The 27,695-nt window shown below is 38.4% G+C and overlaps 1 protein-coding gene across 2 annotated transcripts; it reads left to right on the forward strand.

Moving 5' to 3' along the window:
• MTO1 (mitochondrial tRNA translation optimization 1) lies at positions 1-27,695 on the forward strand. Of its 2 annotated transcripts, none has more exons than XM_008684832.2 (12): positions 1-351; positions 6,622-6,821; positions 6,902-7,019; positions 12,470-12,759; positions 14,786-14,898; positions 14,986-15,176; positions 15,412-15,542; positions 16,504-16,708; positions 16,788-16,959; positions 22,077-22,195; positions 25,629-25,789; positions 27,186-27,695. In XM_008684832.2, the coding sequence occupies exons 1-12, from the start codon at positions 135-137 to the stop codon at positions 27,345-27,347; spliced, it is 2,079 nt and encodes a 692-aa protein (XP_008683054.1). In that variant the 5' UTR covers positions 1-134; the 3' UTR covers positions 27,348-27,695. The 2 variants fall into 2 exon arrangements, with proteins under 2 accessions (XP_008683054.1, XP_008683055.1); XM_008684833.2 differs by lacking the exon at positions 1-351 and adding an exon at positions 1,598-1,693.

The following is a 27,695-nucleotide window of genomic DNA, read 5'->3' on the forward strand; positions in this document are numbered from 1 at the left end:
TGACGCTGGACGTAAACTGCTACGCTGTGACATCAGAGCAAAGATGGCTGCGCCCTGAAGGCTTTCCCTGGTACCCTAAAGTTTTGCGCCTAGCTCGTGTCAGGTTCAGGGTCAGACTCTGCCTTTCTCCAGCTATGTTTTCTCTCCGAGGTTGTGGTCTCTGTGTCGCGTCTTCCCTCACCAAAAACCACCTTTCGTTGGCCCGGTTCATCGGTGAAAGCGCGGCGCCCTTGGCTACGAACTTTGACGTGGTAGTCATTGGCGGAGGACATGCCGGGACCGAGGCAGCCGCCGCTGCTGCTCGGTGCGGCTCCCGGACTCTGCTACTCACCCACCGCGTGGACACGATCGGTGAGGAGTTCGGGTTGCGTGGAGTTTAGTGTAGGACGCAAGCTGCCAGTAAGCCCCTTCACCGCTTCCCAGTGGCCTGATGCGGGCAGCCTCTCCTCTCCAGAAGGCTAGTGAGAATCCTAGTGTCTGTGGTTTTATCCTAATTTGAGTTTCACAGATGAGGTAGGCCTGGCCCAGAACCCTGGATTAGGCTGTTCCGTGGACCATGTATTGTGCTGCTGCTGACAGAAGTAATTAGTTGGGGAAGTTGGGGGCAGTCCTTGGGAAAGGGGGAAACTAAGAATACAAGCTAATAGCTTCTTCATTGTTGTCATTTACCCTCTACTAGCTTGTTGCTTTGGAAATAGAGTGAATTAACATTTATTAGGAATTATTTGTTAAACGACTGTTGTGTTTTACTCGAGATTTGGGGAAGCCCTTTTGAAGAACGATGCTACTTTTTATTGCATTCTATATGTCTACTTGGTGTTTGTTTCCTAATTTTGTGCTCAGGAACTGGCAGTGCTTTTTTCGCACTTAATAGGCAATGGGTGGACGGCTGTAATTTAAAGCAAGACCTCTCTCTAGCACCATAATAGATGCTAGCTAAAATATCATCTTGTAAATCATGCAAGCTGATGTCTTTTTTCTCCTTCATTTTGCTTAAGAGTGAACAGTAGAAATATTAACTGTATTTTGCAAAAATTGTGAATAAATCACATATTTGATACTGAAGTACTTTTTAAAAATTACCATTTAGCTCCTAACTGTGGAGAAATATACACTGTTAAGAGTGATTCTTTTAGAGGGGAGTGATGTGATTATCCAAAACATTACACTTTGCTTATTATACATTTCAGTGTTGTTCACATTAAAAAAAAAAAAGACTAGATACTACCTTTCAATAATAATTTTAAAATTTAATGAAAAAAGTATTATTGAACTAAGATGATCATTAAATATAAGTAATGTAGTTCTGTGAGGGATAAAGGGATTCTTACCAAAATCCATATTCATATTACTCTACCAACACAATACAGTCCGTTTCCTTTTTAAATAAATGCACTTCAGAGATAATAACTCTTATAGATGAGCTTAGTGGATGACAATTTTGGTTTTGTTTGTTTGTTTGTTTGTTTTAAAGATTTTATTTATTTATGTGACAGAGAGACAGCCAGCGAGAGAGGGAACACAAGCAGGGGGAGTGGGAGAGGAAGAAGCAGGCTCCTAGCGGAGGAGCCCGATGTGGGACTCGATCCTGGTACGCCGGGATCACGCCCTGAGCCGAAGGCAGACACTTTAACGACTGCGATACCCAGGCGCCCCGACAATTTTGGTTTTGAATCAAAATCTCACTTGTAAGGTAATTTAATACGGTGGAGTATCTTAAATATTTCTACGTGGCCTCAGAAAGATAACTTTGACTTAGAAGATTCAACTGACCTAAGAATGCAAAAGGCAGGAATTGTCCTGTTGTGATTTAATCATTATCATCTGCCAATAATGAAGTTAGAGGCAGAAAGTCTTCTATTTTCTACTAACCTGGAAAATAATGTTTTTTGGCCAACTAGTTTTGCATTTCACAATCAAAGAGAAAAGCCTTGTGCACCTGTTTATTCGGTGTCGTATTACCTATGCATTTCATGGAAAATGTTCACCATTAAAGAGATTGTTAGACATTCTGAATTTTAATCCAGGCTTCACTGAGTTCTAGCTGTGTTACCGTGGACAAGGGACAGTTTATTTAACCCTCAGTTTCTTTCTGTGTGAAATAAAAATAACAGCACCAACTTCAGTTTGCTGTAAAGTTTAAATCAGAAAATACATGCAAATCATCTGGAACAGTGCCTGACCCATTAAGTGGTTCAGATGTTATACTATTTTTTTTACCATAAACTTTTCTAAATAGCCAACTTAAATTCTTTGGTAGAGTGAAAAATGGACTGATTTATACATTTTTATTACCATGGTCAACCCCAAATACTGATACCATACTTGGAATGTTAGTAGTCTCTACCTAAGAACACAGATGACAAATAAACTTTCTTTTTTTTTATTATTATTATTATTACTATTTTATTGGACAGAGAGAGACACAGCAAGAGAGGGAATAGCAGCAGGGGGAGTGGGAGAGGGAGAAGCAAGCTTCCCTCGGAGCAGGGAGCCCGATGGACCCCAATGCAGGGCTCCATCCCAGGACCGTGGGATCATGACCTGAGCCAAAGGCAGACACTTAACGACTGAGCCACCCAGGCGCCCCGACAAATAAACTTTCTTATTCCAACTCCAAATGATTGGGAATGAAGGCTAGTTTCCTGGAGTTCTATGTAGAGAAAGATGTTGAGGGTTAAGCAAAAGAAAAGTGGCATGTTCAACTTTTATGCCCATTAAGGAGAGGGACTCAACATTGATAAATATATTTGAGAAAAAGTTTTCAGCAATTTAAAAAGACAAGGATTTCTTTGCATGTGCCTTTCACAAATGTAAGTTTTATAAGTAGGTATATAATGTACAGTAATTCAATAAAGGACCTAGAAGTTGTTTAGTTCAGAGATACAAGAAAGTGGTAGAATTTCAGTAATTTTTTTTCCCCACCTATGTATAAGGAGACTCATCTCTAGGGATGAAACTTTGAGAAAAATGTCTGGAATTAGTGGGATTAGAGATTTTTTAAAAATTAACTGATTTATAATGAGAATTAAAAACCAAGTCATTTTGGGGTGCCTGGGTGGCTCAGTCAGTTGGACGTCTGACTCTTGGTTTTGGCTCAGGTTATAGTCTCCTGGTAGTGGGATTGAGCGCCCCAACATACACTTGTACTCTGAGATCAATGTGGAGCCTGCTTGTCCCTCTCCCTCCCCCTTTGTCGCTGCCTCCTCTCTCATAAATAAGGAATAAATAAAATCTTTAAAAAACTAAGTCATTTTGATGAGTAGCAATATCTAAGAGAGGGATCACAGCTTCAGATGCTCTAGGAGCTAGACACATAATTTAAATGTGTAAAAAAAAAAGTGTGTAAAGCTGGGGCACCTGGGTGCCTCAGTTGGCTAAGCATCTGCCTTTGGCTTGGGTCATGATCCTGATGTCCTGGGATCAAGCCCAACATCTGGCTCCCTGCTTAGCAGGGAATCTGCTTTTCTCTCTCCCTCTGCCCTTCCCCCTACTAGTGCTCTTGCTCTCTCTGTCAAATAAATAAATAGAATCTTGGGAAAAAAAAAAAATAGGGACGCCTGGGTGGCTCAGTCGGTTAAGTGTCTGCCTTCAGCTCAGGTCATGATCCCAGGGTCCTGGGATGGGGTTCCGCATCAGGCTCTCTGCTTGGCATAAAGTACAATATGTTAACTGTTTTTGCATTTGCAAAATATGTGCATATAATAGATCTCTGTTTTTTCCCAGTTTATTGAGATATGATTGACATATATCATTGTATAAGTTTAAGGTATACAGCATAATGGTTTGACTTACAGAAATTGTAAATTGTAAAATTGTCTCTCTGACAAATAAATAAATAAAATTTTAAAATAAATAAATGTGTAAAACAACATGGAATAATGGTACAGTGGTGAGCTGGAAAGTATATCTTCATTCATTGTTTTGTTTGTTTTTATCTATTTGACAGAGAGAGCGAGAGAGCACAAGCTGGGATAGAGACACAGGGAGAGGAAGAAGCAGGGAGCCCAATGTGGGGCTCGATCCCAGGAGGCAGACATTTAACTGACTGAGCCACCCAGATGCCCCTGTTTTGTTAGTTTTTAACAAAAGCTTCATGTATACCAAGCAAAGCATCACCAGCAAATCACTGAGTTATGAGCTCTGATCTGAAAGTATCTGAAATGTATCCTCTCTAAAGATTGGAAGAGGATTACTTAAGAGCATTGAGTGATAGAAAAAAATCATACTTGGTGATATCGTTTCACATACTTAGTTTCTATTTTGATTACTTATTCATTAACAATTCAGATATTTGAAGTGTGATTAAGTTATTGTGGGTTTTTTTTTTTTTTCCTAAACAAAAAAGTCCTTGTCGGAAGTATTTATAGTTGATATAATGTCTGGAAGAGAAGGAAGTGTGTTGAACTATAAAAGATGTAAGATTGGACCTGAGCTGATACCTGGGAATTCATTACACTATTCTTTCTTATTCTTTAATAAAATAGCTTAACGTTGGGGCGCCTGGGTGGCTCAGTCAGTTAAGCATCTGACTCTTGGTGTCAGCTCAGGTCATGGTCTCATGGGTTGTGGGATAGACCCCCAAGTGGGACTCCGCACTCAGTGGGGAGTCTACTTGAAGATTCTCTCCCTCTGCCCCTCCCCCCACTCACACTTCCTCCCTCTCTCTCTCTCAAATAAATCTTTAAAAAAGAAATAGCTTAACATTTGTATGTGAAATAGTGTGTTGAATTAGAAACTCAGGAATGCATATTGGTTGCTTTCATATAAACTTAATGATAGGATAAATATTCACTGTGTTTATCAATTGTATGCAGTGTAGGGAGCACTTTCTAAGATAACCATGTAAGGATACTTATGTCAATAGTAATATTTTACATGTTTGAGAAAGTCATGTAAGTTTTTAAATGTTGCTGTTGGAAAATTATTTATGATTAAAATTTTTAAAGCCAATTCAAAGAAATTATGTGATTTTTGAAAAAGTGAAAATCAGAAGCAGAGAGTATTTTACACTGAGAAATATTTTACACTGGCAAATAAAACAGTTATTAGTAAATGTTATTCATTGCTTATTCTGTGCCAGATACTGTGCTAGTTGCTTTATGTATACTCTCTCCTTTGCAAGTAACAAATCCTTATTATTCAATTAATTTAAACAAAGAATTTATTTTTTAAAAAATTTATTTATTTGAGAAAGAGAGAAAGTGAGTGGGGGGAGGGAGAGAGAGGGAGAGAGAGAGAATCTCAGGCAGACTCCCTACTGAGCACAGAGCCTGATATGGGGCTTGATCTCACAACCCTGAGATGTGACCTCAGCCGAAATCAAGAGTCGGACGCTTAACCAACTGAGCCACCCAGGCACCCCAAGAATTTATTTTTTAATAAGAAATTTGCAGGTAGATCAGTTTTAAGGTTGGTTAATTCAGCAGTCCACAATGTCCAAGGACTCATTCCTTCCATATCTCCATTATGCCATTCTTGAATTGTCTTCACGCTAGCTAGCCTCATGATTACAAAATGGCTGTAGTAGTTCCAGGTGTCACATCCAGATATGACAACTTTCAGCCTAAGAAGGGTTTTTCCCCCCCTCCTTATATCTCTTTAAAGAGGAAAAACAACCCATTCCTAGAAACCCCTCCCCAATAGGTCACCCCTCATGACTTATTTCCCCTCTCTAACCTAGGCAGTGGCAAATAGAAACAGGATTACCATGATTACTTAGATCAACAAAGATTTATTCCTACTGAGTTTAGGTCACACTCCCTGAACACAAAGCCTTATAGAGGAGTGTTTACTTAAATAAAATTGTGATTCTGTTTCAGAGGAAGGGGGAAATGATCTATTGCGATTATCATTCCTGTTTTTACAGTAGGGAAACTGAGGTAGAGAAAATTAGATAACTTGCCAAAATGACAGAGCTTTTAAGTGGTAGAACTAAGAATTGAGCCAGATCCCTTCCACTCACTCCTGACCCATACTCCTAATCACAGCATGTTTCAGCCTCCTTATGGAGACTATAAAAACTTGCAGAGGGCTTGGTGGTGGCGATAGTGGACCTACAGATGTTGACATAGCTTTCCTATCCCTCCACTTCCCATGAAAACCATTGAGGTAACCACATGAGTTTAGACCTCCAAATAAAACTAGGGGAATTTAAGGAGAAGGTATAAAATATGGTTTCTACTTTCAGGAAGCTTATAATTTAATTATTTTTACAAAATAAGCAAAAAGAAAACAGCAGATGGCATTATGGAAGACATAATTGATCATAACTGTGAAACCAGTGCCAGGGGACTTCTTGAAAGTATGCTTGATTTGGGGAAGGTTTCATGAAGTAAACATTTGAAAGCCACATTTTAAAGGAAAAGGCAACCTAATGAACCAATAAAAATATGTGTCAGGGAAAAGATTCAAAAGAAACTACAGTCAATGGTTTGTCTTCCAGGATGCCCTGAATGACTCTTGCATCCCATTGGGCTTTTCTATTTTTTTCTCTGGTGTTTGTTTCAAGTTTTTTATTACATGAGATGATTCTAATCACACGTATAGACATTTCCCTATTAAACACTCACTACGTGAGAGTGCTCCTATATTTATTTATTTTATGTCTGTTCTCTTTAGGTCAGATGTCCTGTAATCCTTCCTTTGGTGGCATTGGCAAGGGGCATTTAATGAGGGAAGTTGATGCCTTGGATGGCCTGTGTTCTCGAATCTGTGACCAGTCTGGTGTACATTACAAAGTATTAAACCGGCGTAAGGGACCGGCTGTTTGGGGTCTGAGAGCTCAGATTGATAGGAAACTCTATAAGCAGAACATGCAGGTAAGGGTGGGGCTTGAAAACAGGAGAGACTGTCGTGATTATTTAACTGTTAGGTTTCAACCTGTGTTCTTTTTTGGCAGAAAGAAATCCTAAACACACCGCTGCTTGCTGTTCAGGAGGGAGCGGTAGAAGACCTTATTCTTAAAGAACCAGAGCCTGAGCACACTGGGAAATGCCGTGTCAGCGGTGTGGTTTTAGGTGTGTACTGCTTGCAGTTGATAATCACAGTATCAAACTCTGTGTGAAAAATTAATTTTAGAGCAGAACGTGGAGATGTTTTGCTTATTCTAGGAAATTGTTTTCTCTTCATGGAAAAGGAAGACTGCATAAAAAATTGTTTTGCTTCTTTCATCTTCATGAAGCTCCATCAAATTCTGGGCTCATTTATACCATCTTAGTATAGTACTTTATAGCCTGCATAAATGTGTTTTTCTCCTGATCCTTCTGTTGTAATTTTTATTTTTCTTAGTCCTGACTTTAAGTTTTTTAATTTATATTATACAATGTTATATATTTTTTATTTAAAGGAGTTATGGATTAATTTTTAGAGAGGGGGAGGGGCAGAGCGAGAGGAAGAGAAAGAATTTTAAGCAGGCTTCATGCCCAGGGCAGAGCCCGATGTGGGGCTTGATCTCATGACCCTGAGTTCATGACCTAAGCCGGAATCAAGAGTCAGACACTTAACCAGCTGAGCTACCCAAGCACCCCATGAATTAATTTTTTAATCAAAATAATGCATGCATATAATTTTTACAAAAATCAAATAGAATTTAAGAGTTTGTATGAAAAAGTTATCTCTGTTACCTCCTTAACCATTTCAGTTTCACTTCTGGTATGTACTTAACATATTTCTAAATAATATGCTCGTATTTGTACTCCCTAAATTATCAGTATTAGACATTATATATTAATTTTTTATAGTAGCTCTCTTTAATCCCCTACTTTCCTTCTCTCCTTCTAATGTAATTATACTATAAATTTTGACTGATAGTATTTATATGATTATATTGTGATTAAATATTGTTCACTGCACATCCAAGTAGTGTATTATGTTTGTTTCCTTTCATATACCTCTTTACTTTGCCTGGGGTTAATATTTGCTTTATTTTTTATTTGCTTATTTTACTTATGGATTTGTTCAGCTTTTTCCTTAGGAGAAAAAAAAACAACTATCATTTTCTCAGTAGTCAAGTAATCTGTCAATTCTGTTTTTTCTTTGCTGCTTCCCTCCCAGAGACATCAACTTCCTCAGCCCCCTCACAGTCCATCTGCTATAATCAGGACAGTTGCTCTCTAGGCCTTCCTTTTGAGCCTTCCTTTTACTACTTTGCTGTGTTACATCATCCCATGTTTCTTGAGACTTCTGTTTCTTTCTTACTGCCTCATTTTGCTGGATCACATCTTCCAGTAGCTTCCTAAGAAAAGAGGCAAGGAAGGTAGGGTTTTTTTGTGTTTAAGCATATCTGAAACTCTCCTTAGACTTGACTTCTTAATTTGTCTGAGAATAGAATTTTAGTTAAAATTTTTTTTTGAGAATTTTGACAGTCTTGTTGCATTATCTTTTAGGTTCCAGTTTTGCTATTAAAAAGCTCATTGCATATTTGGGGCACCTGACTGGCTCAGTTGGAGCATGCGATTCTTGATCTTGGGGTTGTGAGTTTGAGCCCTATATTGGATATAGAGCTTGCTTAAAAATAAAATCTTTAGGGGTTTCTGGGTGGCTCAGATGGTTAAGCGTCTGCCTTTGGCTTGGGTCATGATCCCTGGGTCCTGGGATCAAGCCCCACATCAGGCTCCCTGCTTGGTGAGGAGCCAGCTTCTCCCTCTCCTTCTGCTGCTCCCTCTGCTTGTGCTCTCTCACTCTCTCTGTCTAGAATAAATAGATAAAATCTTTTTTTCTTATTTTAAAGATTTTATTTATTTATTTGACAGAGATAGAGACAGCCAGCGAGAGAGGGAACACAAGCAGGGGGAGTGGGAGAGGAAGAAGCAGGCTCCCAGCAGAGGAGCTTGATGTGGGGCTTGATCCCAGAACACCGGGATCACACCCTGAGCCGAAGGCAGATGCTTAACGACTGAGCCACCCAGGTGCCCTTAAAATAAAATCTTTAAACAAAACAGATGAACATATGTGGTGGGGGAAGGAGAGAGGAAAACAAACCACAAGAAACTCTCTTTTTTTTTTTTTTTTTTTTTTTATTCATGTGACAGAGAGACAGCCAGCAAGAGAGGGAACACAGCAGGGGAGTGGGAGAGGAAGAAGCAGGCTCCCAGCCGAGGAGCCTAATGTGGGACTCGATCCCAGAACGCTGGGATCATGCCCTGAGCCGAAGGCAGACGCTTAACGACTGTGCTACCCAGGCGCCCCAAGAAACTCTTTTTTTTTTTTTTTAAAGGTTATTTATTTATTTATTTGACAGAGACAGAGTCAGCCAGCGAGAGAGGGAACACAGTGTGGGAGTGGGAGAGGAAGAAGCAGGCTCATAGCAGAGGAGCCTGATGTGGGGCTCGATCCCACAAAGCCGGGATCACGCCCTGAGCCGAAGGCAGATGCTTAACCGCTGTGCCACCCAGGCGCCCCAAGAAACTCTTAGCCATAGAGTACAAACTGAGGGTTGGATGGAGGGAGGTCAGTGGGGGATGGGCGAGATAGGTGATGGGTATTAAAGAGGACACTTGTGATGAGCACAGTGTTGTATGCAAGTGATGAATCACTGACTCCTGAAACCAGTATTGCACTGTATATTAGCTAACTAAAATTACGTTAAAAAAATTTTTTTAAGTCAGTATGGACTAGAATCAAAAATAAAATCTTTAAAAAAGAAAAAAACTTGGGGTGCTTGTGTGGCGCAGTTGGTTAAATGTCTCACTCTTGATCTCAGCTCAGGCCTTGTTCTCAGGGTTGTGAGTTCAAGCCCCACACTAGGGGGCTTCAGTGGAGCCTACTAAAAAACAAACACAAAAACCAACAATTAAAAAAAGCTCAATGTATATTTATATATTTTTTGTATATGAAAGGTTTTTTCCTTTCTAAAAGCTGGGATCTTGTATTTGTCTTTGGTCTTCTGAAATTTTGAAGTAGTGTCCCTTAGTCTGCTCTTTGTTCATTCATTATGGTGGGATACTAAGTGTTCCCTTTTAATCTGGAAATCTGTCCTTGATCTGTATATTTTCTTCTATTATTTCTCCATGCTTTCTTTCTGTAACTCCTATCCCTTTCTGGATTGGTCTTCTGGGCTTCGTCTATTTTTATTTTTGTCATTTTGACCTATTTTCTTAGACAACTTCCTTAAATTTATTGTCCAAATCCTTGTAATGAATTTTTTAAATTTCACCATATTTTCATTTATAATTTCATTTCTGATTGTTTCTTAGCATCTTGTTTTGGTTTCTGAATTTAATATCTTCTTTAATCCATAAAAGGATTTTAATTGTCGATTTTTGAAGGTTCCTTTGATCTATGTGTTATTTTCTCCAGATTCTTTATCCTGTTTATTTGGCTGCTTATTTTCATGTACCTGGCCTTCCTCAAGTGTCTAGGGAACTTTGGCTGTCAGATTTTTATTTTTATTTATTTTTTTAAAGATTCATTTATTTATTTTAGAGAGAAAGAGAGAGCACAAGTGGGAGGGGAGGAGGGAGAGGGAGAGAGAATCTCAAGCAGACTCAACACTGAGCACAGAGTCTGACGCGGGGCTTGATCTCGGGACCCTTAGATCACATCCTGAGCCGAAACCAAGAGTCAGATGCTTAACCGACTACCACCCAGGAGCCCCTAGGCTGTCAGATTTTTAAATGAGGCAGTAAAACACTGGAAGATTCATGTGTGTACAGTTAAATTTTATTTCTCGCCCTACTCTATAATAATCTGGTGATTAGGTGTTGGACTGGCCTTTTTGTTGGTGAGCTACCAAACATTGATGACTGATTCGGTAAAATAATCAGTCTTCTGCCAAGAGGGCTAATATGGCTACCTGCTGGCATTCTGGGAACAAAATGGTGAGAGGGCTGGGATAGAGAGTCTCATCATTTAAAATACAGTTTTTGACTTAATTCCCCTGTTTTGAACGTAATTTTTATTATCGATTTATTAATTTTTTTGAATGGGGAATACATATACATAGTAAACAGTTTAAAGGAGACAAAAGAATGTGGAGTGAAAAGGTGGTGTCTTTCTCATCTTGTCCCCCAGCCAATCAGTTTTCTTCCTCAGGAGCATTTCTAGTTTCTTGTGTAGTCTCTCCATCTGGATATGTATATATCTTCATGCATACAGATATATATGTATTTTATCACATAGCAATAGCATATTATCCACACTGTTCCGTACTGTTGTTTTTTTAACCACTTAATCTGTGTCTTTGCTTTTGGGAGCTATTTCTTTTTTTAAGTTTGTGTTTTTGTTCTGGTGATTACTTTAGTAACTGAGTTTATATAATGTGCTTAATCTTCTCTTTCTCCTGTCAGTGTTTACTGGCTTTCCTCTCTGAATAGTTACTAAATTAGTTTTATTTTCATTTCCTTTTCTCTCCCCTTCCTCCTTTCCTCTACAGACTAAATGATTATATTTTTATTAGTGAAGACCTTTATACCTCTAATTTGTTTATACTTCTGTTACTTAATTTAGTAACTTTAAATGCTATTTTTTGGGGTGCGGCTCAGTTGGTTAAGGGACTGCCTTCAGCTCGGGTCATGATCCCAGGGGTCCTGGGATCGAGCCCTGCATCAGGCTCCCTGCTCAGCGGGGAGCCTGCTTCTCCCTCTTCCTGCTGCTCCCCCTGCTTGTGCTCTCTTCCTCTCTCTGTCAAATAAATAAATAAAATCTTTAAAAAAATGTTTTAATGCTATTTTTTGACTTTGTTTATATTTTATAGGCACAATTTTTATTGTGACAAAATATAATACCATAAAATTTGCTATTTTTGCCGTTTTTAAGTGTACAGTTCAGTACCATTAAGTACATTCACAATGTTGTACAACTGTTACCACCGCCCATTTCCAGAACTACTTCATCATCCTAAACTGAAACTGTACCCACTAGACAGTAACTCCCCATTACCCAAAGAATAAGCTTAACATTTTCCTGTGAGATAGGTCTGTCTACACACAAAACCTTTATATATAGCTTTAACTATTTCTCTCGTTTTCAGCCCCAACCTTTGTTCCTACGTTCTTTAGTTCTCATTCTCAGTTCTCCAGTGCAAGCTTTGCAGAGCAAATTATTTCATTCTCATTGGTACATTCTCCTCAGATTCCTGAGTTATAGCCTTCTCCCCTCTGCTGGATCAGTTATTGCTCTTCCACCTTTTTTTGCCCCTTTATTTCATTTTCTTGGAGTTTTAGGAGGGGGAAGACATCATGTGAGGTAGTCTGTCATATTTAACCAGGAGTCTAAAATTAATTTTAAAAATTAACTTTTCAACACACTAACATGATCTTAGGAACATGTGAATTAGTTTTTATATGTTATTATGTTCTCCCAGCTGTCTCGGATTCTTGGTATTAATAACATTCAGCCCTCTTACTCATTTAAAATTCTTTCTCAAATTTCTAAAGACAAATTTTCTCTGTAGTTCTAATGTAAAATAGCCACATTTCAATTAGATCCATGGTAACAGGTCCCAATGTTACTCTTTCTTATCCTTTAGCGGATGGAAGCACAGTACATGCAGAGAGTGTGGTTCTAACTACCGGGACGTTCCTGAGAGGCGTGATTGTAATTGGATTGGAGACGCATCCGGCGGGGCGTTTAGGTGATCAGCCTTCCATAGGGTTAGCTCAGACTCTGGAGAAGTTGGGGTTTGTGGTGGGAAGATTGAAGACTGGGACTCCACCCCGAATTGCCAAAGAGTCGGTTAATTTCAGCATTCTAAAGAAGCAGACGCCAGATAATCCATCCATACCATTCAGTTTTATCAATGAGACAGTGTGGATTAAGGTAAGATAATTTATGAAAATTTAACTTTACAGTTGCCGGTGGCTATTCACAGCAGAACATAACCTAACCTTCCCTCCATCCCCCTCTTCCTCCCTTTCTTCTTTCTCTCTTCTTCCCTTCCTCCCTTCATTCCTTCACTTAGGGTACAAAAGAGTGATCTTTAAAAGGATTAGCTAATTTGGCTAATTGGGTGTTTCCCATAAGTTCTTTAAGTTTCATTACTTCAATAATTTTGCCAGTTTAAACTTTTTTGAAACAATTTCAGACTTACATAAAGATTGCAAGACCATTAAAACAAACTCTTGTAAACCACTGAAATTCACCCACTGTTAATATTTTACCATATTTATCTTTACATATAGAAATACAGAGATATATGTTTATATTTATCTATAAAACAGTAATAAAGACATTTATCCTTATTCTTTTCTTTTTCCAGAACATTTGAGAGTAAGTTGTAGAGATCATGACCCTTTATTTCTAAATACTTGAGTATGGATTTCAACTAAGCACAGAGACACGCTCTTATATAACCTCATTGCAGTAATGAAATTTGGGGAATTTAACATTGATACAGTGCTGTTATCTAATATAAATATAGTTCATGGTCAGATTTTGCTGATTGTCCCAATATTGTTCTTTATAGCAACTTTTTTTTTCCCCCCAATCCAGGAAAAAATATAGTGTTTAATTGTCATTTCTCTTTCATCTGGAACAGTTCCTCAGTCTTTCATGACACTGGTATTTTTGAAGAGTACAGGCTACTTTTGCCTACGTTTGAAATTATAAAAAAAGGTATATTGTGTGTTTAAAATTGAGGACTAATAATTGACGGTCCTAGTTTCTGGTGAGTGCTATCTTGATAAGTGGCTCCAGATATTCTGCTATCTTGAGCAAGTCACTTTTATATTTTTGCATTGGTAAAATGTAAATTGTGATGCTACTTTCTTAGTGTGTATATTTTTAAACTGTTCATTATAAAATTTCAAGTTTATGGAAAGTAGAAAAAAATAGCATAATGAATCTCTGTGTCCATCACCCAGCTTCAACAAGTAACATTTTCTGGCGTTTCTGTTTAATCTTTTCTTAACACTTTCTTCTTGTGAAGTTTTTTGTTTGTTTGTTTTTAAGGTTTTATTTATTTATTTGTCAGAGAGAGAGAGAGTGAGCACAAGCAGGGGGAGAAGCAGGCTCCCCACTGAGCAAGGAGCCCAGTGGGGTATTCGATCCCAGGATCCTGGCATCATGACCTAAGCTGAAGGCAGACACTCAACCCACTGAGCCACCCAGGCATCCCGACTTCTTGTGAAGTTTTAAAGCTACAGTCCCAAATATCACATCATTTCACTTGTAAATACTTTGGTATATGTCTTTAACAGATGAGAACTTTGTAAAAAACCAACCACAATATCATTATCACACCCAGAATATAAGGACCAGATAAGGACCATACATTGAGTTGGATGATATGCCTTATAACAACAGTTCCCCTCCTTTTTTTTTTTTTTTTTACATATGTGGAAGAAACTGAGCCATCTGTTGTCTAGAATTTCCCACATTCTAGATTTCTCTGATTTCTTCCTTTTGGTGCCTTAAATATTTTCTTCCATTTTCTATATCTTATGTAAATTGGTAGATCTAGAGGCTCGTTTTTTTGTTTTTGCTTTAGTTTATTTATTTATTTGAGAGAGAGAGAGCACAAATAGGGGGAGAGGGAGAGGGAGAAGCAGACTCCCTGCTGAACTGGNNTCCTCAAGTGGGGCTCGATCCCAGGACCTGGAGATCATGACTTGAGCCGAAGGCAGATGCTTAATGATCTGAGCCACCCAGGCGCCCCTAGAGGCTTGTTTAAATTTAGGTTCATCTTTTGGGTTGTTTTTGACAAGAATACTTCATTAGTAGTACTCAGCATTAGGCATCAGTTTAATGTCTAGAAAATAAGTGCATATCATGTGTGTAATTTATTTGAGTAAAAGGCAAACTAGTAAAGAAGCAAACATTGTTATAAGTAGTTCCTATATTTTAGCCAGAAGATCAGCTGCCATGTTACTTGACTCACACCAACCCTCGAGTGGATGAGATTGTCCTTGAGAACCTTCACCTTAATAGTCACGTTAAGGAAACTACAAGAGGACCCCGGTAAGGACAAAACATTACTTTAAGGAATGCTGTCAACCCTATTTTGTTTGCTTCATTAAATTTTTAAATTTCATTGTCCTATTCTAGATACTGTCCATCCATTGAATCAAAGGTTTTGCGTTTTCCAAACCGTCTACATCAGGTTTGGCTGGAACCTGAAGGAATGGATTCTGACCTCATCTACCCCCAAGGGTTATCTGTGACACTACCAGCTGAATTACAAGAGAAAATGATCACATGCATCAAAGGCTTGGAGAAAGCCAAAATGATTCAGCCAGGTAAAGAGAACCACAGCTGCCCTTCCATATGAGCTCACCACTGCTTTAGCAGACAGTTGAGGAGGTCTTAGCTACGGTCATAGTTGCCTAGAGGCTCAGAAGACAAAGCCCAACATCTATGCATTTAAAATATTCTTTGTTTTTCAAGAGCATTTAACGATAAGCTTTGCATCTCTGCTTTGAGACAAATCCAGCTCTGTTTTTACGTATTTTGTATCATTTATTTTTTGGTCAGGCTATGGTGTTCAATATGATTACCTAGACCCCCGTCAGATCACTCCTTCTCTTGAGACTCATTTGGTGCAGCGGCTCTTCTTTGCTGGACAGATAAATGGCACTACTGGTTATGAGGAAGCTGCAGCTCAAGTAAGCGGTTGCTCGAATGTTACTGTAAACAGAAAAGGACTATTTAACTGGTGTTCCTCCTTTTAATTTCTGTTGTGATAACTATACAGATGTTAGATACAACTCATAAATTGTAATAGAAGACTTATTTCTGTTTCAGAGTATACAGGGATGGCTACGATATACAATAGAATTTAAAAAACACTTGGGGGTTATGTTTTTTTTTTTTTTAATATTGTTATTTGCACGTAGTTGACACACAGTGCTACATTAGTTTCAAGTGTACAACTGAGCGATTTGACATATATATATTTTATACATTATGCTGTGTTCACCACAGATGTGGCTACCATCCGCCCCATTACATCCCTATTACAGTATCATTGGCGGTATTTCTTATGCTGCGCTAAACACTTGTGGTTTTCTCTTTTCTGAGCTCCTAGGTCTATCATATTTGATTAGATTTACTGTATTTTGAAATTTTTTAAAGATTTTATTTTTAAGTAATCTCTACACCCAACGTGGGGCTCACACTTAATAACCCCAAGATCAAGAGTTGCATGCTCTACTGATGAGCCAGCCAGGTGCCCCTGAAATTTTTTGAAAAAGAAAATTTAGTTCTTTCAACATAACTTTATTGCAAATTATCATATTCCTTTTAAGTGAGAAGTTATGTTATTTTTACTTGTAAGTGAGAAAAGGCTAGAAGAGTTTTATGGGTGGATTTTAAAGAATATGTTAGCCCACTTAGAGCTTATCAGGAATGTTAAATATTTTTGAAAACAATGAAACATAGCATGCTAAAGTGGCACATTACCTGTATTCTGTTTTCAAATATGTATCACATTTTCTCTGTTCTCTCTCTTCTGGGCAGTGCCTGCTTTCTTACTACCCAATGAGGCTTTTCCCAGGTAGTGTTCTGAGTAGGGTAGCTCTTCGTTCAGTTCATAATGGCCTTTTAAACATTTCGGTCCTCTCGTAGGGTGTAATAGCTGGAATCAATGCAAGTCTTCGGGTCAAACGCAAGCCTCCTTTTGTCGTCAGCCGAACAGAAGGCTACATAGGAGTCTTGATTGATGACCTCACCACGCTGGGTACCAACGAACCATACCGCATGTTTACAAGCCGAGCAGAGTTCCGTCTGTCACTGCGCCCTGATAATGCCGACAGCAGGCTCACCTTCCGAGGTAGCCCTTCACTGAGTCCTCAGCCAGGTTTATTCTTCTTTAAAACCTCTCTCACTATATTCTTTCCCCCCTCTTCTAGGGTATAAGGAAGTTGGCTGTGTGTCCCAACAACGATATGAAAGAGCTTCTTGGATGAAGTCTTCTTTGGAAGAAGGCATTTCTGTGCTAAAATCCATTGAGTTTTCAAGTTCTAAATGGAAAAAGTTAATTCCAGAGGCTTCTATAAGTATTGGTAAAAGTCTGCCTCTCAGGTATGCACTTTTAATATAGACTTTTCTCACTTTTTACAGAAAAGTGAGATTGTATCAGAGAGACATTACTTCTGGATTCCCCTTTTAACTTATTTTTTATTTTTTTGGATCCCCTATTTTAAATGAATTTAGCTTACTTTTGGCTTTTTTTCAAAATCCTTTAGATGTAACTCATCTCTTTATTATGATTCTAAATTATTATTTTTATTTTTTAAAAAAATATTTCTGAGGCTCCCATTGAGTTCTTCTGGCTTTCCGAAGATTTAGAGGGTACAAACCCAGAAATACTGTTAATCTGCCTTCTTTTATAAGTGTGGAATAATTGGAAGCCTCTCTTTTTTTAAACGTATTTATTTATTTATTTTAGAAAGAGTGCACACGTGTGAGGGTGGGGAGGGGCAAAGGAAGCGAATCTCAAGCAGACTCTGCACTGAGCGTGGAGCCCAATGCAGGGCTCAGTTTCACAACCCTGAGATCATGACCTGAGCCTAAATGAAGAGTGGGACACCCAACCGACTGAGACACCCAGGCACCCAAAAAACCTCTTTGGTTAGACACAGTATTTTAAATTCTGTGGACTTACTGGCAGAGTTCCTTGCTACATGTTAGGGGTATTTTTTTGTCCTTGCTTTTATCATTCTGGTTATATGGACTCTGAATCTAAAGCACATTAATATAGAGCTTTTGCTTCATAGATACGTTCTTAAGGACATTGCATAGTTCAAAATCTGCATATCTCACCACTCATTCTTCCTGTTTAAGAAAATGTAAGCTAATTCAGGTGGGGAGGTGCCCAGAAGGATAAATATAAAATCATTGTAGCTTAGAAGCGAGTATGGTGGGGGCGCCTGGGTGGTGCAGTCGTTGGGCGTCTGCCTTCGGCTCAGGGCGTGATCCCGGCATTATGGGATTGAGCCCCACATCAGGCTCCTCCGCTATGAGCCTGCTTCTTCCTCTCCCACTCCCCCTGCTTGTGTTCCCTCTCTCGCTGGCTGTCTCTATCTCTGTCAAATAAATAAATAAAGTCTTAAAAAAAAAAAAAAAGCGAGTATGGTGGCACTGATCTTGCAGCTATGTCTCCAATATATTTTTCTTTTATATTTTTCCTTTTTTTTTTTTTAAACCCTGTTTTCCTTGTGAGGGATTTTGTGGACTTAAAGGTGTACCCGTTTTAATGCTGCTTTTTATTATCGCTAATCTTCGAATGTTCTCTCCTTGATTAACAGCCTGGCATAATGAGTCCTTGTTTGACTTTCATCTCATCATGGTGTCTTATCATTTCTATTCCCAAGTTTTCATTTTCATAGGAATTTCCCAAAGCACTGACACTACTGTTAGAGGATATTAAGCAGATCTTTAATTATAGTAACAGTAAGTGTTAAAGAACCTGCATTGTAGTCACCCAAACCAAGAACTCTTATTCACAGGAGTGACAGCCTGATTGACAAATGAGGCCAGTGGATATATTTACCAGCTAAGTGGCACTGGGAGGTGGCAGTAGTATATAGCTTATAATCTACTCAGTATTCCTGGTGTTTGTTTAAATTTAGGGAAGTTCACATTATTTCAGACCCTGTGCAAAGAATTTATAACATCATGCTTTGTTTTGACAAATATTGTACTATTTCAAATTTATATAACTAGAATTTGCATTAAATGTGACTAATATGTATTGAGGTAACATTGCCAGCGGAGTAAGTGATTATTTTTAATACAGTTTAAAATGCTAGGGGTGCCTGGGTAGCTCAGTCAGTTAAGTGTCTGCGTTCAGCTCAGGTCATGATCCCCAGGTCCTGGGATCAAGCCCCGCATCGGGCTCCCACTCAGTGAGGAGCCTGCTTCTTCTTCTCCCTCTGCCTGCTGCTCCCCTACTTGTAATCTCTCTCTCCTTCTGTCAAATAAATAAATCTTTAAAAATATAAAATAAAGTAAAATAAAATAAAATGCTAATCGATGAATAAAAATGTGAATGAAAAGGCTAGCAGTTTTACATTTTTACCAAACTAATCCCAAGAGTAGCCATTTTATTAAAGTGATTTTAAAAATAATAATTTAGCCAAGTGCTTTTTTAAAAAAAATTCAGGTATCTTTCCCTTCGGGAGAAACCAGGGTCCCAGTCACCATATTTGATTTCAGCAGAGTATTTACAGTCTAGCATTCAGTCTCCCTAAATGAACTCACTTTATCAATGCCTAGATATATATAGCTAGAAAGATAGAAAATTGGTCAAAATACATTTATTGCATTTACTGTATACATGCCAGGCTCTGTGCTAAGCACTCACAAGTTGAACCAGACTTTGAACAGGCATTTTAACAGAAGAGATACGTAAGTAACTGCATACACATTTCCTGTCAGGATTATAGGGAAGTACGCTGATGTGTTAGATTTTTCTCTTGTGTTCTGTTGAGGTATGCTAACTTGTCCTCTCTGTGCGAGAGCTCTGAACTCTGAGGCTTAGGCTTGATTCAAAGCAAGTCTTGAAGTTTGGATTTGAGAACAGTTCCAAGGCTTATAAACAAATTTTTTTTTTTAATTTTATTTATTTGACAGAGAAAGAGAGACAGCCAGCGAAAGAGGGAACATAGGCGGGGGTAGGGGGTGGAGAGGAAGAAGCAGGCTCCCAGCGGAGGAGCCTGATGTGGGGCTCGATCCTCGATCCCAGGACTCCGGGATCACGCCCTGAGCCGAAGGCAGACGCCCAACGAGTGAGCCATCCAGGCGCCCCATAAACAAATTATTTAAAAAAATTTTTTAAGTTGGGGGATGCCTGGGTGGCTCAGTTGGTTAAGCGTCTGCCTTCAGCTCAGGATGTGATCCCAGGGTCCTGGGATCAAGTCCCTCATTGGGCTTCTTGCTCAGCAGAGAGTTTGCTTCTCCCTCTCCCCACCCCCGCTCTGCTGTCTCTCTCTCTCTCTCTCTCAAATAAGATCTTAAAAAAATTTTTTTTTCTTTTAAGTTGGATGGTCAAGGGCTTTTCTTTGAGGTCGTCACCATCCTGCTAGATTCCAAGATAACATTTTTTTTGATTAGTCATTAGGTGTGTTCCAGTATGTTCTGTAGTTTATTTCTTTTTTAAGATTTTATTTATTTGAGAGAGAGAGAGTGCTCACGCACGAGCCAGGGGAAGGGCAAAGAAGCAGACTCCCTGCTGGGCAGGGAGCCCAACGCGAGACTCTATCCCAGGACCCCGAGATCATGACCTGAGCCAAAGGCAGACACTTAACCAACTGAGCCACCCAGGCGCCCTGTTCTGTAGTTGAAAAGACAACCCAGGGGCGCCTGGGTGGCACAGCGGTTAAGCGTCTGCCTTTGGCTCAGGGCGTGATCCCGGCGTTATGGGATCGAGCCCCACATCGGGCTCCTCCGCTGGGAGCCTGCTTCTTCCTCTCCCACTCCCCCTGCTTGTGTTCCCTCTCTCGCTGGCTGTCTCTATCTCTGTCAAATAAATAAAATCTTTAAAAAAAAAAAAGAAAGAAAGAAAAGACAACCCAGCCATTTCCCTTTTGGAGCTTAGGGAAGGTTTCATTGTGGCTTATGAGATCAGGCCTCTGTAGTTAGTTGACCTAATCTGTCTCTTGAAGAACAGCAAAACTGCCCAGAATTTCTGGACATTCCTAGAGCAGGCGGTCTGAGGAAGTAATGAGTCAAGTATTTGCAAAGGGTGATAATGCATGATTGGTAATAAACAGTAAAGAAGGTTGGTTGGGAGGTCTGGGAAGACTTGGCAACCCTGGATGGACAGATCTGACTTTCTGTTGACTTGATAATTAATTTAGTTGATTTTGGGTGGACAGAATTTATCAAAAATGTAATCTATTAGAGGGAAAGATCAAAATTAGTAAATAGAAGTAAAACAAATTAAGGCAGTAAATATGGGGAAATTATACAGATCAGTGAGTCTTGTGAGAACCAAACAAAATGAGAAGGAAACTGCAGGGTATTTTGCAGTCTTGGGACCCCAGGAATGAGGTGAGCCAAGGGCAGTACCATAGTTCAACTAAGTAGAACCAAGGTCTTGGCAACAATGGAACTCATTATGTTCCACATTTAGTTACCCTGGCAATAACCTTTTGAATGAATTATAACCAAAAAAGTCACATGTAAATGAAGTCAGTAATAATTTACAGAGCAGCAACTGGTCTGGTCCAGTTCACCTTAGGGGGTGGGGGTAGCTGATATCAAGAAGGAATCTGAGATCACTATGAAAGGGATTAAACTGGCCAAAGGAGCACCAGAACTTCTGGAGATGAAACATACCCGAAGTTTCTCTCTCTAGTTGGATCTTAACAAGTGTCAGTGAGTCAAGTTATTGCAAATCTCACCTTATCTACCTGTCAGCATTTATACTGGGACATGTTCTCTTGGTGAGCCATGTAAGTTGCAATTTTAGCAATTGTCTCTACTAGCTGCGTGTGTTGATTGCTCTCCTCTCCCCTTGCTTTGGCTCAGGAGGCCTTAGCCTAACCAGAGTAGTGGAAGTAGAACTGAGAATTAGCTGCCTGGAGTTCCCAATCAGTAAAAATTGAAATGTAGATTATACTAAATTAGAAAATATCCGACTGGAAGAATACTTAGGAACCCTTGACCACCATTTTCATCAGTTTGTTTTACAGAGACTTAAAACATACAGGGAGGGGCCTCTTGTTTTTACTTGGGGAGTTCTGCAAAAGCAAGAAAGAGATATTCAGCTGCTTTCAAGCATGCAGGGGATGACTCCTTCACAGGACATGGGACCTAACATGATTTAGATGTAAATTCTTAGGTAATTCAAGCCCTTGTTATCATAGGATATTTTATCCTTACAAGAAAGGGAGGACAAAAGGATTACAGTAATGCAACTTTTACCAACAACTTATTTCTCATGATAAAGGAAAGGAGTTGGGGAGAATTACAAATTAGTCTTATTGAGGTTCTGTGTTGCAAATCTGCATTTGCTGACTGTGCTTGGAAACAATTTGGAGTATATCTTTTGATATTAGTATTAATTGAGATTTGGCATTATTTCCAAGGAATCTTGTTCTTAATCTGGCTTGTATGATATAGACCCCTATATTTTGTTTTGGGTTTTTGTTTGTTTTTACCCCTACACTAATGAAACTTTGGTGTATTTGCAGAGCTCTAGATGTTCTGAAGTATGAAGAAGTTGACATGAAGTTGTTAGCCAAGGCTGTTCCAGAGCCCTTGAAGAAGTACATTAAATGTAGAGAGCTAGCTGAAAGACTGAAAATAGAAGGTAGAAAATAATTTTTTATTTAACATGCCTATACGTTCTCTTATTTGTGCAAATTATGAATGGACAGCAGATTCATTAAGAAAGAGCTCTGCGTTAAGAGAAGCCATTATTAACGTAGAACCAGCATAATCTTAGGCTCTGTGCTATTTGGAGTGGGGTTCCCAGGCTAGCAGCATTGCAACACATGGGAGCTTGTTAGAAATACAGAATCTCAGTCTACCTCAGACCCACTGAGTAAGCATCTGCATTTTAACAAGATCCCTAGGTAATTTGTGAGCACATTTCAAGTTTGGGAAATGCTATAAGGTTTACCAAAAATAACCCCAAAAACCAAAAAAACACAAAACACGAAACTTTTTTTTCCCTTAAACTTCCTTTTACATTTTCCCCATCTGATGTTCTAACGATGAGAAAAATAATACTGTCTTTGGCTTTAACAATATACTGGAATACTCTGCCATTAAAATACTTTGTATCAGGCAAATCAGAGCCTGCCCTGTACATTTTAACATATATTGTGCTCTCATATTCTCGGTAAGTGTACTGACCATCAAAGCTACAGATGACTTTGTACTTGTACTCTATTCTTTTAAGTTTTTCATTATGAAAAATTTCAGACATAAAAATACTGAAAATAATATCAGCTTCTGCATTTTGATAGATGTTTTTTCCTGGGGTGGCAAATTATGTGGAGAAAAAGGCAGGGAACAGAAAGAGCTGGGGAGAAGGGTAGGAAAAGTTGGATAATGATGTACTGTTCAAACAGGAAAGGACTTTAAATTCCTTGGAGACCAGCCAAAGTGGTAAGAATGCTGTATTCCTTCTAGCAATGGCATTTTCTTTCAGTTCCAGAGAGATCTATCACTTTGCTATGCTTTGGCTGTACATATAGGATGACCCAAGTGCTACCTATCATCCCACCATGCAAGTTAACAGAAGTCTAGAAACAAAGGGAAACTTCACCAAAACTAGAATCATTATTCCAAATGACCAGACACTATACACATACTAATGTATGAGAAATAATGTTGACAGGGATACCCGGGTGGCTCAGTCAGTTAAATGTCTACCTTTGGCTCAGGTCATGATCCCAGGATCCTGGGATTGAGTTCCTCATCAGGCTCCTTGCTCAGTGGGGAGCCTGCTTCTCCCTCTGCTAGCTTCTCCCGCTGCTACTCGCTCTATCTCTCTCTGACAAATAAATAAAATCTTAGAAAGAAAGAAAGAAAGAAAGAAAGAAAGAAAGAAAGAAAGAAAGAAAGAAAGAAAGAAAGAAAGATGACCTTTTATTTCAACATCATGATTTCTCTATTGAGTAAAAATTACTTATTGAACATTCAGGCTGTTATCACTTGGGAATAGGTGATTAAATTCTGTATTTCATTTATTATTTTTTTAAGTTTCTTTAAGTAATCTTTACACCCAGTGTGGGGCTCGAACTCACAACCCTGAGATCAAGAGTCACAGACTCTTCGACTGAGCCAGCCAGGCACCCCTAAATTCTATATTTTAAACTTGGTTTGCAATTTTACTTTGTTCCATAAATCCCCAGATTTGAGTTAGAATAATCCAGAATAATTTAACTTGTTCATAGAAAACCCTGACTTCAGCCACAGAGTAGCTACTATTTTGCTTTGTTTTTTAAAGACTCTGGCATATATAAAGGCTCTAGCTTATATCCATGGCTTAAAAGAAACATTAGGTTAAAATATATCACTGATTCTCAAATCACTACATGGACCCCCCCCCACCAGATAATAAGTTTCTTGATGGCAGAAATCAACTTCAGATTCTTCTTTGTATTTCCTCTCAGGTTTTGCTATGTATTTGGAAGTTTAAATAAATATACCTTTAACATATATATTATCTCTCATTTATATTCCATGATCCTCTATAGGGTCTATTTACGAGTCATAGAATTATATTACAGTTTTTTGTATTAGTTTGTCATATTATAATTTGTATTAAGCCCTTTACATGCAGTATTTTGTTTGGTATTTAGAATTGTCCTGTGAAGGACAGGTATTAGCATTATTGTCTTAATTTTACATTAAGTGGTAACTTGCCCAAGATCACACAATTGGTGAGTGGCAGAGCTGGGATTTGAACCTAGCTTGTCTAACTGTGAGGCCTGTGCACTTCACAACTATCTTTTATTGCCATAAAGACCATCAGAAGTCATCTGAGTCAGCCCTTACAATTTCTAGAGATGGGGCACCTGAATGGCTCCATCAGTCAGGTGTCCGACTCTTGATTTCAGTTCAGGTCTCAATCTCAGGGTTGTGAGAGCAGGCCCCACATTGGGTTCCACGCTGGGTGTGGAGCCTACTTACAAAGAAAAAAAAAAAAGGTAAAAGAAGCTAAGGCCCAGAATGTTAATGATATATTTTTTAATAATAATTTTTGATAATGATATGCCCATAGTCAGAGGGTAATTCATTGACAGAGCCAGGCTCAGAGCTGAGATTTTCTGACTCCTATAGAGTCAGTAATAGAAGCAGATGTTACCAAAACCTTTAGGGAAGACTGGCTTTCTTGAACAGGATACAATGACCACCACCTCAATTTAGATTTTAAAACAGGCTCTGAGTTTATTTTTCAAAGAACAGAATGCTATACGAAATAATTGCTAAATTATCCTTCTAACTTCACTTCTGAATAAAACCTTAAATTATGTATTACATCTAAAAATCTCCACTTTTAAAAATTATAGCTTTATATGGACATAATTCTGAAAACCATTTTCTTAAAGAAACAGCTGATCTTTAGGACCTAAAATTCAAACCCACAGCCTGTTGAGGGTTTACACTGAGAAGGAAAATTTGCACTGAGAGAAAAGCAGTATCTTAATTTTCCAGATTTTTTAAATTTCTGAGTAATCTCTACACCCAACATGGGGCTTAAACTCACAACCCCGAGATCGAGTCACGTGCTCTACTGACTGAGCCCGCAAGGAGACCCTTAATTTTCCAAATTTTTTTTCTTAAGGATATTATTTACTTGACAGAAAGGGAGAGTGAAAGAGCACAAGCAGGGGGAGCGGGAGAGGAAAAAGCAGGCCCCCCACTGAGCAGGGACCCGGGAACTGGGATCATGATCTGAGCCAAAGGGAAATGCTTAGCCAACTGAGCCACTGAGGTGCCCCAATTTTCCAGATTTTTGAAATGAAAAGGACATGCAGTAAGCTACCAAACAGAATGCTGTAATTGGTATGCAAGATACTCCCTCTCACTTAGCCTCAATTTCCTCATCTACAAAAGGGAACACTTACCCATTTATATTCTGGTGTTGGGAAAAGTGTTGAATGACATAATGGGAAAAGTGTTGAATGACATAATGTATACAAAAGTTTTTTGTAAATTGTAAAAAGCTATAAAAACACAAGTTTCTAATATAGTCTGAGTATCATAACATAATTAATTCTGTTCACCAGCCACTTACGAATCAGTGTTGCTCCATCAGCAACAAGAAATAAAGGAAGTTCAGCAAGATGAAGCGCTCCAACTGCCAAAAGACCTAGATTATTTAACCCTCAGAGATGTGTCTTTGTCTTATGAAGTTAGAGAGAAGCTACATTTCAGTCGCCCAGAAACGGTAAGAAACCAGGCAGTGGACAGGTTATAAAGAGCCAGTGCTTTAATTTTTTAAACCTGGATTTACAGTGGTCACATAATTACATCTCTTTGTATGACAGATGTTGGTTTGTTTTTGAGAGACAAAAAAACTTAGTCTAGATAAATAACTAGTTGATTAGTCCCAACTATGTGCTAAACCACTGTGGAAACTAGTATAATGCATGACATAAAAGAAACCACATTAGGTTAATACATGTGAATGGTTTTCAAATCACCGCTTGGATCCCTACCCTAGGAGTTCCATAGTGTTGGCTTAGAAGCCATAGGAGGAAGAGGGGAGCCAAAAAAGGTCCCTCACCCCATGCTTCCATCTAAGTTTGTGTGTATGTGTGTCTGTAAATGTCTGTAAACAAATTAAAAATTTTATTATATAGTATACAGTATTGGACTTCTAATTACAAATATTTGAAGACTAAGAGGCTATATTGACTGATTCTGAGATGCACATTTAACATCTCTGCAACTGAGTTGTATCTTAAAAACAGATGGTATATCATAGTTTAATGGGCAGTGGCTTTTTTTAGTGGTGATTCATATGATAAAACCATTTAACAAAAACATAACCTGTAAAAATTTTTGAAAAAAAATTATTTTTAAAGGGAAGAGTGATTCCATCAATATAAACATGATGTTCTTAGTGATAGTCACCGTGGAAACTAAGCATGTAGGCCTTACATTTTATAACTCTGTATATCCTGTTCCTTTTTTTGTTATGTTTTTATGAATCGTCAAGGCTGCAGTGCCCAATATGATAGCCACTAGCTAAATGTGATCATTTACATTAACTAAAATTAAATAAAACTCAGAATTCAACTCTTCAGTCATACTGGCCATGTTTCAGGTACTCAGTAGCCACAATTCTAGGATACAAAAAGCTCTGACAAGCTCTGCTACAGACTCATTTGGTAGCAAACCTGACCTGAATTGACATAAGGTTACTTATACCACTTAGAGTGAATATTCATACATTTCACTCTAAAAATAAACCACAGAAGTATTCATGAGATCATAGGGTGCTGCCCAACACACTGCTGAGATTACATTACTTTAATGAAAAGAAAAAGTAGGTAGTCTAACATCTATTAGTTATGTGATCTTTGACAAATCACTTTAACTTATCTGAGCCTCATTTTCCCTTATTTGTAAAATGAAGGTATTAATAATAATCACATTCCCTTTATCTACTTTATAGTTACTTTGAAGATACATTAAGTAAGTTTATTTAGAAGATACATTAAGATAAGTTTTGAAAATATTTTATAAACTATAATATACAGATTGTTATTAGGAGCAAAATAGATTTGATTTGATTTGATATAACTCACTTATGTTTCTCTTTTGGTTTAAATTCTTAGATTGGGGCTGCTAGTCGTATACCTGGAGTGACACCTGCTGCCATCATCAATCTGCTTCGATTTGTGAAGACCACTCAGCAAAGACAGATGGCTATGAATGAATTGCCCAAAACTGACCAATCCTTATGTGATACAGACAGACTTGAAGAGAGACAGTTATAGCTTTATATTCATAGAAGACTTTTAAGTAGTACAAGAGTATAGATAGGATATAAGAAGTATTTATATTTAGCACCTATTAAAATAATAAAATAAACTTACTAGGTTATTATGGATTTGTCACTAATTTATAAAGAGGGCAGAGATTATAACTGCTTTTTTATGTATCTGAAATGTTATAAAGTCTTCATTTATACTCTTTCTCTTAGGTGCTCTTATACAGTGAGCCTATTAATATAACTGCAGTGTTCATCAGAGAGATAATAGTGGACCCACAGCTAAACCTGAAGAAAAATCTCAGCTTGCAGATTTGCCTACTTATAAGGACCTTGTCCATTAAATGTTACCAAA

Source organism: Ursus maritimus, unplaced genomic scaffold (genome assembly GCF_017311325.1).
Source record: "Ursus maritimus isolate PB19 unplaced genomic scaffold, ASM1731132v1 scaffold_29, whole genome shotgun sequence".
In the NCBI taxonomy this organism is placed as follows: domain Eukaryota; kingdom Metazoa; phylum Chordata; class Mammalia; order Carnivora; family Ursidae; genus Ursus; species Ursus maritimus.

Coding starts and splice junctions, on each gene's coding strand:
- MTO1 (XM_008684832.2), top strand. CDS start 135: ATGTTTTCTCTCCGAGGTTGTGGTCTCTGTGTCGCGTCTTCCCTCACC. Junction 7,020..12,469: donor TGTCAGCGGTGTGGTTTTAG/GTGTGTACTGCT, acceptor CTTATCCTTTAG/CGGATGGAAGCACAGTACAT. Junction 12,760..14,785: donor ATGAGACAGTGTGGATTAAG/GTAAGATAATTT, acceptor CCTATATTTTAG/CCAGAAGATCAGCTGCCATG.